At 47.9% G+C, this 14,830-nt stretch overlaps 1 protein-coding gene across 1 annotated transcript in view; it reads left to right on the forward strand.

Moving 5' to 3' along the window:
- Positions 1-14,830, forward strand: part of rhd (Rh blood group, D antigen) — an 81,936-nt gene that overhangs the window by 54,265 nt on the left and 12,841 nt on the right. The window contains exon 8 of the mRNA XM_072501101.1: positions 1,240-1,313. Within this exon, the coding sequence (XP_072357202.1) occupies positions 1,240-1,313 (74 nt within the window). The remainder of the gene's footprint in view (positions 1-1,239; positions 1,314-14,830) is intronic.

The raw sequence follows: 14,830 nt of genomic DNA on the forward strand, positions 1-14,830 counted from the left end.
TTTATGGCCCTTAAATTCAGCTTTGCTGGTATGAAAAACAGAAAAGAATGGCGTATGCGGCTCTCCTGAGGTTTGGGTTATGATATATTGCTATAGCAGAGTTAAAGGGAGCTTTGCTATATATATATATCCCCAAGCACCTTGACCAGTGCTGACATTGAATTTCTCCCCGCCATTGACCCAGAAAGAGGTTGTATTTGAGTCGGTGCTGGTAATTCTCCCATTCTTATTGGTCATTCATAGATAGAATTTACAGTGCAGAAGGAGGCCATTCGGCCCATCGAGTCTGCACCGGCTCTTGGAAAGAGCACCCTACCCAAGGTCAACACCACCACCCTATCCCCATAACCCAGTAACCCCACCCAACACTAAGGGCAATTTTGGACACTAAGGGCAATTTATCATGGCCAATCCACCTCACCTGCACATCTTTGGACTGTGGGAGGAAACCGGAGCACCCGGAGGAAACCCACGCACACACGGGGAGGATGTGCAGACTCCGCACAGACAGTGACCCAAGCTGGAATCGAACCTGGGACCCTGGAGCTGTGAAGCAATTGTGCTATCCACAAGGCTACCGTGCTGCCCACTCATCTCATAGAAACATTTCATAAAATCCCTACAGTGCAGAAGGAGGCCATTCAGCCCATCAGGTCTGCACCAACCCTCCGAAAGAGCACCTATATAGGCCCACTCCCCCGCCCTATCCTCGCAACCCTGTAACCCCACCTAATCTGGAACTCATTGTACACTAAGGGGCAATTTTAACATGGCCCATCTATCTAACCTGCACATCTTTGGACTGTAGGAGGAAAGCGGAGCATCCGGAAGAAACCCACGCAGAAATGGGGAGAACATGCAAACTCCACCCACTCAGATCCTGAAGGCCGGAATCAAACCCGGGTCTCTGGCGCTGTGAGGCAGCAGTGCTAACCACTGTGTCGCCGTGCCACATAACATTCTGCATTTTACAAAGAAATAGCGACTGTTTTGTAGTCAGGATTTTCATGCTTCTTGCGATCTTCTAAATGTAACTTTACAAGTCCACAATTAGGAAATGCAGGTATTGTGCCATTCACCATTTTCTCTGCATTAATTTTAATATTGTGCACCTGAGTGACCAATTTGTGCTGCTGGTGGGTTAGACTCCCCCACTGACACTGCAGACCTGTAAAATGTGCACCTGTAGTTTTCTTTTTGGCACAATTTTAAGCTTTGTGGATTTTTTTTTGTTTTCAGACAGCATGCTGACTACTGGCAAATGGCTATGCTTATTACCATGGCAATGAGCATTCTAACAGGATTAATCACAGGTGAGAGACAGCTGTCATTTCTGGGATGACGATATAGAATATGTGTGCAGGAAAGATGCCTTAAACTAGCTGATTGATGTCAGGAACTTAAAAATCAAAGTCTTCTCCCACCTAATGATATTCTAGGTATCGTACATCAGTTGCCAAGCTACACAATGAACAGATTGTCTAGCTGCCACCATCAAATTAGTATCTTAGAATTTTAAAAATGCAGCTCTTTGCCTCTCACAGCAACAACAAGTTGTATTTACATAGCACCTTTAAGATACTGAAATCTCCCAAGGTTCTTCACAGGAACTGTCTATATTGATGACATGCAAGAACTGCCAAAACAAGTGTAGCCTTTGGCAGACTTCGTCCATCAGTCTGGGAATGAAAATAAGTAATTCTGCCCACCAAACTGAAGGTCTATAGAGGAATAGTCCCACCCACTGTTTTACGCACGAGAGACTTGGACTGTGCACCAGCCTCATTCCAAGAAGTTCAACTACTTTCACCTGCGCTGTCTTCGGAAGCTCCTGAAGATCAGATGGCTGCACAAAATACCAGATACTGAGGTGCTCACATGAGCTGGCCTGCCAAGCATCCATGCGACATTGAGACAGTCACAACTGAGTTGGGCTGGTCAGGTAGCCAGATTGCCTGGCACTCGCTTACCAAAGCAAATATTCTATGGAGAGCTTATGTTCGGGGTGGACGACAGAGAAGTAGGCGAGGAAGCAGTTTTCGACTGGAAAGACACAAATGGAACCAGGCGAGTGCAATGGTGCCCAGCTAGCAATGGTGAAGAGACTTTGGAGGAGGATGGTGTGGTTAAGCAAGTGAAGGCTTGCATATAGGCTGCTTGAGGGTCAGTTAGCTCTGTTGTTTAGACAGCTAGCTCGTGATGTGGAGTGACGCAACAGCATGGGTTCAATTCCTGTAGTGGCTGAGGTTATCCATGTCCATGAAGGCTCTGCCTTCTCAAACTTGCCCTTCGCCTGAGGTGTGATGGCCCTCAGTTTAAATCACCGCCAGTCAGCTCTCAAAGGGTAGAATGTCCTCTGGGACTGGGGTGACTTTTTAAATAAGTCATGTAGGATGAGGCGAGAGGGTCGATAGGCAAGCAAAGGAGTCACGTTGAATTTAGTTATATATTTTTCTGGGCCAGACTAAGGAGAATAGCAACAGCTTTGTGAATGTTTGTGGTGTCCACACACAATGGTGACATCTTTGAGGAGGGTTGCATGATCTATCATTGATGGTGGAGCTCTCATAATTGGTTTAGTCTTATGGCAAAACATAAAATGATGGACAATCTCAGCAGGTCTGACAGCATCTGTGGAGAGAGAACAGAGCGAACACTTCGAGTCTGGATGACTCTTTGTCAGAGCTGCTTGCCACAGACGCTGTCAGACCTGCTGAGATTGTCCATCATTTTCTGCTTTTTTTTCAGATACTGGCATTAATTTGCTTTCATCTTAGTCTTGTGGCACTTGCTTTCAGGAATGAAAAGCTTGCCTTTTTTCTTGGGGATAATGAAAGTGGAGACAAGCTGGCTATAATTCCTGTGGATTTTGGCAGAGACTGATTAAATGGTGACAGTGATCTCAAGGAGGTGGGAAACACATTTGTGAATTCGGATAGATGCCACTCAGCTTAAATTGTGACTGTGATCTCAGAAGGAATAATGGTGAACTTGGGTGGCATTAACCGAAAAAAGACTACAGCCGTAACAAATTAAATACATTCCAGAATTAAACTTCTTTAATTTAATTGTACAGAAACTTAACCAACACATTACATTTGTTGAAAGTACGGAAGTCATAAATGAAAATGTTTGAATATTCATGGCGACATTGTAAAAAAGGGCAGCAGGTGACACACTGCTGCCTACGCCACTGAGGACCTGGGTTCGATCCCAGCCCTGGGTCACTGTCTGTGTGGAGTTTGAACATTCTCCCCAAGTCTGCCATCTGAGATGGCCACCTGCAAAGGACCATGAGAATTATGGCCAACCCAGGACTCAGACTGATACAGAGCTTCTGTGTATTTGAAATGCAGGTAGCTAGACCTGATCGAAACCCCCGCTCGTTTGCATTCTAATGGCCCATTTCCCCAGAACAATAGGACTGCACTCAAGAAACCGATACAGCCACAGACTGATCGGCACCACTCCCTTTACTCAGAGAGCCCAACTGCCAAGGTCAGTGACCGCTAAGGACCCGCCCAGCCACCAAGGCACCTGTCCCTTTATTGGCTGAAATCGAAGGCAGTGATCAAAGCCCTGTCAAACTATTGGGTCCAAGATCAAGGACCGCCCCAAAGAGCGCGAAACCCCAGAGGGATAAAAGGGGACACAGCCATGTGTTCTGTCTCTTTTGGATCCGGCCTGTGCCAGCCCCCTTTGAATCCGGCCTGTGCCAGCCCAACTGCAGTATAACGACCAGACAGCCAAGTTCAAGACCAACGATCGCTACGGATGAGCCCAGCAGAGGCAGAGCCACTTCTTCAAACCAGCCACGTGAGATCAAGATAAAGGCCTTATCCACTTGCACAGTGCCGGTGGCCTGATGTTAAGTATAGGCTATTGTAGTTGATAGGTGTAGTTTAACTTGTAGTACATTGTGCTTGCATGTCAAAGTAACCCTTGTGTGTAAATAAACCATCTTTGAACTTGAACTGACGAACAACCTGGTTGTGTGGTCATTTGACCGATATACGGGAAAGCCTTGTGGTTCAGCAAGAGAAACAGAAACGCCCACAGTATTGGTGACGCTGTTGGGACATAACATTATATCATAAAAAGAGCCTTAGTATCCAAAGATGTGCAGGTGAGGTGGATTGGCCATGATAAATTGCCCTTGGTGTCCAAAATTGCCCTTAGTGTTGGGTGGGGTTACTGGGTTATGGGGATAGGGTGAAGGTGTTGACCTTGGGTAGGTGCTCTTTCCAAGAGCCGGTGCAGACTCGATGGGCCGAATCGCCTCCTTCTGCACTGTAAATTCTATGAAATTCTATATTGGCGACTCTAAAGAGCAACTATATTGGTGACGCTCGTGGGATAGTATTCCATTAAATTGGCAACAGGTCTCACTCCCACAACCCATAGGTGTGCAGGGTAAGTGGATTGGCCATGCTAAATTGCCCCTTAATTGGGAAAACAAAATAATTTTAGCACTTTAAATTTATTTTTTTTTAATTGTAAAAATAAAATGTTCTTATTTTTAGAGCTGTCAGTGATGTTCAACTTCATAGATTGAGAGATAAGAAACACAGCACCTTCCTGATTTGGCACTTTCTGTGAATTTAGCAACATTGGTTGCACAGCTTTATTAAAGGAGCACAATCACTCCATCTACAGGTCATGTAGGTCATTACAACAGTGACTCTTTCAATAGCATAGTTTTTAATCAGCGATGGGTTTGTTAATGAAAATGAAAGTTCTTTTAAAAGAAGTTATTTTAACATTCTTCATCAAAATTTGGAAAAATAAACATGAAAGCACCTAGGCTGCTGTAAAAATCAAATTAGTACACTATGTCCTTTGGAGAAACGAGCCTTTGGCACAATCTGACCTATATGTGCTTCTGATTCCACTCTTAAACATAGAACATGGAACATACAGTGCAGAAGGAGGCCATTCGGCCCATCGAGTCTGTACCGACCCACTTAAGCCCTCACTTCCACCCTATCCCCATACCCAATAACTCCTCCTAACCTTTTTTGGACACTAAGGGCAATTTATCATGGCCAATCCACCTAACCTGCACATCTTTGGACTGTGGGAGGAAAGCGGAGCACTCGGAGGAAACCCACGCAGACACGAGGAGAATGTGCAGACTCCGCACAGACAGTGACCCAGCAGGGAATCGAACCTGGGACCCTGGTGCTGTGAAGCCACAGTGCTAGCCCCGTGCTGCCCAGATGTCCCGATTGGGCCCGATGTCTGACGCTTGGATCGACTCTTAATGCCCACTGTAGTGACCCAGCAGGTTGTCAGTAATCACTGCAGAATAAAACTGTGGTGGCCCGAGGCAATACGAGGTAGATGGTAGTTGTGGTCTGTGACCTTGCCGTTGCAATGTTGTGCACTGAACATCTGGTGGCTTAACTAGAATGATGTTTTATTGATGAACACGTGGAAAGATAGCAAACAGAATACTATACAGACTAGGTTACTATTTAAGTTCCATGATCTCTCCTGGAACTGCCCTATGTGCGACTGTCCTGTTGTAGCTTTACTACAAACTGGCAAGTGTTCCACGTCACATGACCGATGTCTGACGCCATCGTTGGAGGTCACAATGCTGGTTGGAGGTCACAATGCTAACTATGTACAATACGATTCACAGGCATATCACCACATCCCCCTTCCTTTGGAGATGTTAACATGTATATTCAAAAACATGATTTGTATTATTGTTTAACACATGTGGCAATTGTATGTACATATTCAACTGTGCTTCAATTAACATGAAATGCCTGCTGAACTTGTCCCTTGTGCACAGCTCATTGTGCATCTCCGACAGGATCATCCCGCTGATCTACTGGGCTCTTGTCAGCTTCCCGACGTTGCTTTTGCCGCTGGAATTTTTTTTCCGTGCAGATCTTTTGTGCCTTAGCCTTTTGACATGATGCGGCCTGAAGACCTTGCTGGTCATCCTGTGTCACCAGCCTCTGCGTCACCAGCTTTTTTTGTGTCTTTACACAATGCTTTTTGCTGCTTTGTTGTGTGCTCTCTGGCCTGTAGGCCACATTGCCGATGTCTTTTTGTTTGGTGTCATCGGTAGGACTCACGGTATCGCTCACTCTCCTCTTCTTTTCTTTTATGAGAGCGATTTTCTGACTGATTTTGTGACTGCTCCTCTTTTTCACTTGGCTTTGATAGCACCCATCTTCCACTGGCCTGCAGCATGGGGGCGATTGTTTGTGGATCGTCTGCTGAGATGTCTCTGAATGGCATACTTCCGAGGGACTGTGCGGTCATGGCCAAATCTGCACCTTCAACTGCTGGCTGCAGAGCATCGCACTCTGGTGTCAGGATTGGATTGCACTATGGTATCTGGGTCGGATTGCACTCCAGTGTCTGGGCTGGATTATACTCTGGTGTCTGGGTGTGATTGCACTCTGGTGTCTGGGTGTGATTGCACTCTGGTATCTGGGTCGGATTGCACTCCAGTGTCTGGGTTGGATTGCACTCTGGTGCCAGGGTTTGATTGCACTCTGGTGTCTGGGTTGGATTGCACTCTGGTGCCTGGGTTGGATTGCACTCCAGTGTCTGAGTTGGATTGCACTCTGGTGTCAGGATTGGATTGCACTCTGGTGCCAGGGTTTGATTGCACTCTGGTGTCTGGATTGGATTGCACTCTAGTGTCTGGGTTGGATTGCACTCCAGTGTCTGAGTTGGATTGCACTCTGGTGTCAGGATTGGATTGCACTCTGGTGCCAGGGTTTGATTGCACTCTGGTGTCTGGATTGGATTGCACTCTGGTGTCTGGATTGGATTGCACTCCAGTGTCTGAGTTGGATTGCACTCTGGTGTCAGGATTGGATTGCACTCTGGTGCCAGGGTTTGATTGCACTCTGGTGTCTGGATTGGATTGCACTCTGGTGCCAGGGTTGGATTGCACTCTGGTGTCAGGATTGGATTGCACTCCAGTGTCTGGGTTGGATTGCACTCTGGTGTCTGGGTTGGATTGCACTCTGGTGTCTGGGTTGGATTGCACTCTGGTGTCTGGGTTGGATTGCACTCCAGTGTCTGGGTTGGATTGCACTCCAGTGTCTGGGTTGGATTGCACTCCAGTGTCTGGGTTGGATTGCACTCTGGTGTCTGGGTTGGATTGCACTCTGGTGTCGGGGTTGGATTGCACTCCAGTGTCTGGGTTGGATTGCACTCCAGTGACTGGGTTGGATTGCACTCCAGTGTCTGAGTTGGATTGCACTCCAGTGACTGGGTTGGATTGCACTCCAGTGACTGGGTTGGATTGCACTCTGGTGCCAGGGTTGGATTGAACTCCAGTGACTGGGATGGATTGCACTCCAGTTCTGGGTTGGATTGCAGTCTGGTGCCAGGGTTGGATTGCACTCCAGTGACTGGGTTAGATTGCATTCCAGTGTCTGGGTTGGATTAAACTCTGGTGCAAGGGTTTTATTGCATTCTGGTGCCAGGGGTTGATTGCACTCTGGTGTCTGGATTGGATTGCACTCTGGTGTCTGGGTTGGATTGCACTCTGGTGTCTGGGTTGGATTGCACTCTGGTGCCAGGGTTGGATTGCACTCTGGTGTCTGGGTTGGATTGCACTCTGGTGTCTGGGTTGGATTGCACTCCAGTGACTGGGTTGGATTGCACTCCAGTGTCTGGGTTGGATTGCACTCCAGTGTCTGGGTTGGATTGCACTCTGGTGCCAGGGTTGGATTGCACTCTGGTGCCAGGGTTGGATTGCACTCCAGTTCTGGGTTGGATTGCACTCTGGTGTCTGGGTTGGATTGCACTCTGGTGTCTGGGTTGGATTGCACTCTGGTGTCAGGATTGGATTGCACTCTGGTGTCTGGGTTGGATTGCACTCTGGTGTCTGGGTTGGATTGCACTCTGGTGTCTGGATTGGATTGCACTCTGGTGCCAGGGTTGGATTGAACTCCAGTGACTGGGTTGGATTGCACTCCAGTTCTGGGTTGGATTGCAGTCTGGTGCCAGGGATGGATTGCACTCCAGTGACTGGGTTAGATTGCATTCCAGTGTCTGGGTTGGATTAAACTCTGGTGCTAGGGTTTTATTGCATTCTGGTGCCAGGGTTTGATTGCACTCTGGTGTCTGGATTGGATTGCACTCTGGTGTCTGGGTTGGATTGCACTCTGGTGTCTGGGTTGTATTGCACTCTGGTGCCAGGGTTGGATTGCACTCTGGTGTCTGGGTTGGATTGCACTCTGGTGTCTGGGTTGGATTGCACTCCAGTGACTGGGTTGGATTGCACTCCAGTGTCTGGGTTGGATTGCACTCCAGTGTCTGGGTTGGATTGCACTCCAGTGTCTGGGTTGGATTGCACTCTGGTGCCAGGGTTGGATTGCACTCTGGTGCCAGGGTTGGATTGAACTCCAGTGACTGGGTTGGATTGCACTCCAGTTCTGGGTTGGATTGCAGTCTGGTGCCAGGGTTGGATTGCACTCCAGTGACTGGGTTAGATTGCATTCCAGTGTCTGGGTTGGATTAAACTCTGGTGCTAGGGTTTTATTGCATTCTGGTGCCAGGGTTTGATTGCACTCTGGTGTCTGGATTGGATTGCACTCTGGTGTCTGGGTTGGATTGCACTCTGGTGTCTGGGTTGGATTGCACTCTGGTGCCAGGGTTTGATTGCACTCTGGTGTCTGGATTGGATTGCACTCTGGTGTCTGGGTTGGATTGCACTCTGGTGTCTGGGTTGGATTGCACTCTGGTGTCTGGGTTGGATTGCACTCTGGTGTCAGGATTGGATTGCACTCTGGTGTCTGGGTTGGATTGCTCTCTGGTGTCTGGGTTGGATTGCACTCTGGTGTCTGGGTTGGATTGCACTCTGGTGTCTGGATTGGATTGCACTCTGGTGCCAGGGTTTGATTGCACTCTGGTGTCTGGGTTGGATTGCACTCTGGTGTCTGGGTTGGATTGCACTCTGGTGTCTGGGTTGGATTGCACTCTGGTGTCTGGGTTGGATTGCACTCTGGTGTCTGGATTGGATTGCACTATGGTGCCAGGGTTTGATTGCACTCTGGTGTCTGGGTTGGATTGCACTCTGGCGTCTGGGTTGGATTGCACTCTGGTGTCTGGGTTGGATTACACTCCGGTGTCTGAGTTGGATTGCACTCTGGTGCCAGGGTTGGATTGCACTCTGGTATCTGGGTTGGATCCACATCTCTAATGTTGGGTGTTATCCCTGCACCCTGTGTTTGAGCCCCAAGTGATGGCTCCTCATCACTCGAAATGACAATGCATAGGTTATCTTTTTACAGAACCAAGTAATGGCTCATCCTTGTCTTGTAATATTATCTACGTACCATCCGTCGTCGTGGAACTGCATACAGAATCCAACATCTGCTCCTCTAACTCATCTTTCGTTGGAGTAACCTCGAGTATTGGAGAGTCCACCAACAGAACCATTTCGTAGGCCTGTGATGATTCCCCATATACCTCTGGAGCCAGCTTCTCCAGAATGGGTACTATATCTTCCATTATGAGTTTGTTTGTGGTTGAGTTGTTTCCATCGGAAGTATCTGCTACTTCGATCTCACTTTCAATCTTTGCATATGCCATCTTAAAGCTTTCACATTTCTCGGTGTCCTATGCTGACGGAGCGTCCCTTGTGATCATCTCGTCATTCCCACCTAAACCAGCAGACAGGCGGTTCACTGTCGCCCCCTGCTGGCTCATCATCCGAGTATTCACTTTCCTCATTGTTACCATGGTTGTCGTAGTTTCCATCATCATAATGATCATCATCGTAGTCAGCATCATCATACTCAACATCATCGTCTTCCGTGAAGTATAACTGCTTGTGGAATTATGTGTTCATGCCGAAATTGACCTATTTTCAAATCAGCAGCGAGTCTTGCTACAGAGCTTCTATCTAATACTCCATGCTCTGGATCCTCAGGAGGAGTGAAGAAGTTGAAAAATGAGTCATTTAGTACAGTTTACATAACTGCTTTACGAATAAGCTGATCCTTATGCGACTGCTTCATTTTAATGGTTTTCAGTGTGACATTTTTTCCTTTCTTCCAGTCGATGTGGCAGCCTGTGCACCCCGTGATTATAAATACGAAGAAGCCTGAGCCATCAAGCCGCGACTCCATCTGGTATGTTTTTGCGAGTGCCTCATTTGTGAAGTGCTCATTCGATTCAAACTTGAACTCCAGAGTGAAGCTCATTGGCTGTGATCCTGAGAATTTTATGACAACATCTTATAGATGCTGCAGGATGGGCTCAACATGTTCCTGTATCATGTCATTGAGCGGATCCGCATTTTTGAAGACCGCTAACCAGATCTCTGAAGTGTCCTTGGGATTCTCTATCTCTGTCTCTGGTTGATCTTCCTCCACTTTCACTGTCGCTCGAATCTCATTGGATAGTTGCACCACTGTATCTCGTTGCGAGTCACAGTAGTCTCCTGTCACCTCGCTGGATGGGATGTACAGCCGCTCAACTAGGCCTCACGTGGCATCTGCCCCTAGGATGGACTCATGTTTCGTGTCCACAATGGAAAATGGTGTGATGTGACTTCTCTTGTGTACCCATGTTTTGAGTTCACTTTCCCCCAGCGTCTTAATCTCATTCCCACTGGAGTCTATCAGCAGTCTTGGTTGAGTTATGACTTTCGCTTGAACTCGCAGCCTGTGCAAATCGCTCCCGTGTTGAGCTAGCATTTTACCAGTGTGTCGTTCAGCATCACTGGAATTGTCCATCTGTTTTCGACGGTTTCAACTGGATCATCACTGTTATTCCAACTGGTCATTAAGACTGCTTCCTCTTTTATATTTGGACTCATTGTGTCCTTGGTTGAAATTAGATCAATGAAGAATAATACTTGAAGGGGCATCTCACGAATTGCATTGACTGACCTGTTTGGTCCACTGCGGTATGCGGAAAACGTTGTTTTGCAAAATGATTTGTACGGCTACACCTGGAACATACTTTTCCATATGCTGGACATTGACATGGGCCATGTCGATTGACACATTTCTGGCTTAATATGGTGGCTCCGGCTGGCTGCTTAAAATGGCCGCCCACACTGAGACCACATTTTGTATTGAACTGTGTCACAGTGCTGATGGCGCTGGCGTCCTCTTCCATGTTTGCACCAAAATGTTTCAAAGTGAGTGTACTGATCAGCTGTGCAGCCAACTCACTCACATGGCAAATCTTAATCACATAATCCAATTTCAGGTCTATCTCCCGTAACAATCTCTCACGGAGCTTATCATTCGATATCCCAAATACTATTTGGTCGTGGATCATTGATGATTTTAGATTACTGAAATTGCAGGACTGGGCCTTCATCCTCAATTCGGTTACAAAGCTGACAAAATATTCACCTGGTTTCTGGGTATGCATACAAAATTTGTATCTTTCAAATGTTTCATTTTTTTTCGGAGAGCAATGCTGATCACCTCATCGTAGCTCTTGCTTTCCTCTTCACTATCAAAAGCAATGTTTTTGTAGATTTCGATTGCTTGTGAACCCGCCACCGTGAGCAGCAACGCAATGCGCCTTTCATCAGACTGTGCCTGCAGGCCAAGGACTGAGACATAGTGTTTAAACTGCTGTTTGAAAATGCACCAGTTTTCATCTACATTACTCGAGACTTGGAGCTGGTGGGGTGCCTTTAAACCTTCCATCTCGAACTCCACCATTGTTTGTTGCATTGCATCACCAATGGCCCTAGTTCACCAGGTTGGTGGAAGGATCTTCTGTTTTTCTTTCTTCGGCCTGTTTCGCCTCATCTTTTCTGCTGTTACCTTTAAATGTTCAACACACCTGATACCATGTTGTGTTCTGTGACCTTGCCATTGCAATGATGTACACTGAACATCTGGTGACTTAACTAGAATGATGATTTATAGATGAACACGTGGAAAGGTAACAAACAGAATATTATACAGACTGGGTCACTATTGAGTTCTGTGAACTCTCCTGGAACTACCCTATGTGCGACTGTCCTGTTGTACGCCTTACTACCAACTGGCGAGTGTCCCACATCACGTGACCGATGTCTGATGCCACCAGCTGGAGGTCGCAATGCTAACTATGTATAATACTACTCACAGGCATATCACCATAGTAGTAATGATGAACAAAGTGTTTATTGGCAACTAACAAGGGTAATTTATGTACAGGCACAGAGTCTCTCATATAGGTGTGAACACTCTGGCTCCCAGGTTCACTCTGACCAGAACTCTGCCCCCTGGGACCTGCACTGATCCCTCCTTGGTCAGGGTTCATGCGTTCCCCCTCCCGAGCTAGATATGTGGACCGTGGGGATACGCCCCTTAAAGGAGCTGTTGTACTACATCCCCTTACGTCCCTCAATTAACGTATGTACAAACAGGCGATATACAAATATTATATACAATATAAGACTGAGGAATACAAAGGAAGGGGGTCAAACCAGTCTCATCGGAGTGTTAAGCAATCAAGGTATTTCCTGTGTCTCATGGACCGTCATAATCCTCCAACCGGCTCCTCCAACTGGGAGGTAATGATGTTGCCAACTCTGAGCAGAATGTTTCCGAGGTTCAACCAACCGTGTAGAGTTATTCCCTTCTGTAGCTTGTTCTTGCATCAACGATTGGACCTCCTCAAGACTTCTGCATTCCCTTTGTCCTGGCTCTACCACAGGAGCACTGTTGTTGGCTGCCAGCCACAACTCTTCCGAGATTGGCATTGTGGCCCCCATGGCTTCTCATGTGCTCTATGTGTTTCCTTACTGTCTTGCCACCCAAGTCCATTACATATGAAACTGGCTTGGACACAATCTGGCCTGGTAATGATAGTGGGCCTGAGGCAAAGTTTCTGACAAGGACCAGGTGCCCTACTTGGAAAGGTCTGTCCCCTTTTCATCAAGTGCATTGTTTCCTCTGGGAGGTCAGCTATGCCTTCACCCGCCCCGCCAAATCTGGAAAGACCATGTCCAACTGGGTCCTTACGCGACAGCCCATCAGTAGTTCTGCCAGTGTGGCGCTTGTAGTAGCAGTGTGGCGGGGGTGGGGCAGCCGGGGTGGGGGGTGGAGGGGGAATCGTATTGTAGGACAAAAGAAAGTTGGTCAACCTAAGATTTGGTGGCCGGCTGGATTGCTTCTTTATGGCTGCCTTGAAAGTTTGCACAGCTCTCCCCTTTTACCTGTGATAGGGGGCTGTCCTGGTAATGCTGAGTGCCATTCATTCTGACAAAACGCTGAAAGGCCTCACCAGTGAAACGGGTGGCATCTTCCCACACTATTACTTCAGGGAGACCTTACATGACAAACACCTGCCGCAAAGCCTCTGCTATGGCCGCCGGGATCATCGTTCCCATCTCTTGAATCTCCAACCACTTTGAATGGGCTTCGACCAAAACAAATAACATCTTGGCCATGAAAGGACCAGCAAAGCCCACATGTACCCTTGGCCATGTGCGCCCAAGCCACTCTCAAGGATGGAGGTTGGATGCAGGGGGCATTGTCTGCTGTGGCTGGCAAGGGTCACACTGGCGCACCATGTTTTCATTTTCCTTGCTGTAATGTTCTTGTTGGATGGCCTGATTTATATTACAAGAACACTTGTAGCTAAAGCTATAAATGATTTATTAACACTAACTGTGGATCAAATACATACAAAACAACAGATGAATAACATGCACAAGCAACCTCTCTCCCAGCTTCCTAGTCGTTGTACTGCTGGTCAGGGGGCTTCACGAGGGCTAGGGGGCGTAGTGGGGGGTGGCCAAGAGGTGGGCTGTGGGGTCGAGGTGGACGGGCACGGAACACCATTGTCGCAGCCGGCAAGGCAGCCATGCAGCTGCACACACTGCTAATAATAATAATAATAACTCTACAGCCCGGAACCCAAGGCACCGCCAAGGCCAGAGCAGCACTCGCCATCACCGCTGCCTGTCAGACATCGGGAAGCTGAGGTACATGATGTACCCACGGGGCCTTCAACGACGATGACACCGGCCCGCCCGACAACAGCATACTGGCGCCATTTACGCAACACCTTTGTCGGCAGAGCCACTCCCGCCTCGCCGCTCTTCACGAAAATGACAGTGGCCGGTGCACTACACGTCTCCCGGACCGATCTTACTGCCACTGGACCACCGTTCACTTCCCAAGCGGTCGGGCGAACCACTACCTGAAGCAATGGATGTTTCTCCAGATTTGGGGGGAGAGGGGTGATACGATCTCCTCAGGGTCCAAACCCTATATTGTGTACGGTTCCCCTCCTACACCTTGGCGTATGAATTCTCCAGGTGATTGGGGCGGGTGGGGGGGGGGGGGGGAGGGGGGTAGTGCGGACACTTCCCCCTAATTGGGAGGAACCTCACAGGATATAAACCCTGACCTGGGATCAAGTCAGGGAGGGTGACCCTGCAGGGGTGTAGCACAATCAATCACTCACGAGACGAGATGAGATGGAGTCAATCAATGGCTTTATTACGCAGACTTGTTCCCCAGCAGCACAGTTACAGAATGCAGCTGCTGGGAGAACCCAGGCTCTTATACTCCGCCTTACTGGGTGGAGCCAGTAAGCGGCTGATCCAATCGGGACCCGGCGTCTATCCATCAATAGCCTCTCGGCGTCACAGGGTACCGTAATATCCCTAATACATACCACCACATTCACCCTTTGTTAAAAAAGAACCCGGCGGGGGTAGTGGACCGTATGGTGGTAGGGGTTTACAGAGTCGGTAACTGGGATGCCACTAACACAGCGACTATGCTCCGATATCAAACTACTATTGACAATGCCGCTTTTACTGGGCAACTGAAATATTTACAGAGGCATTTCTTGCTTTGTTATAAAGATTCAATGA

Source organism: Scyliorhinus torazame, chromosome 1 (assembly GCF_047496885.1).
Source record: "Scyliorhinus torazame isolate Kashiwa2021f chromosome 1, sScyTor2.1, whole genome shotgun sequence".
NCBI classification, from domain to species: Eukaryota; Metazoa; Chordata; class Chondrichthyes; order Carcharhiniformes; family Scyliorhinidae; genus Scyliorhinus; species Scyliorhinus torazame.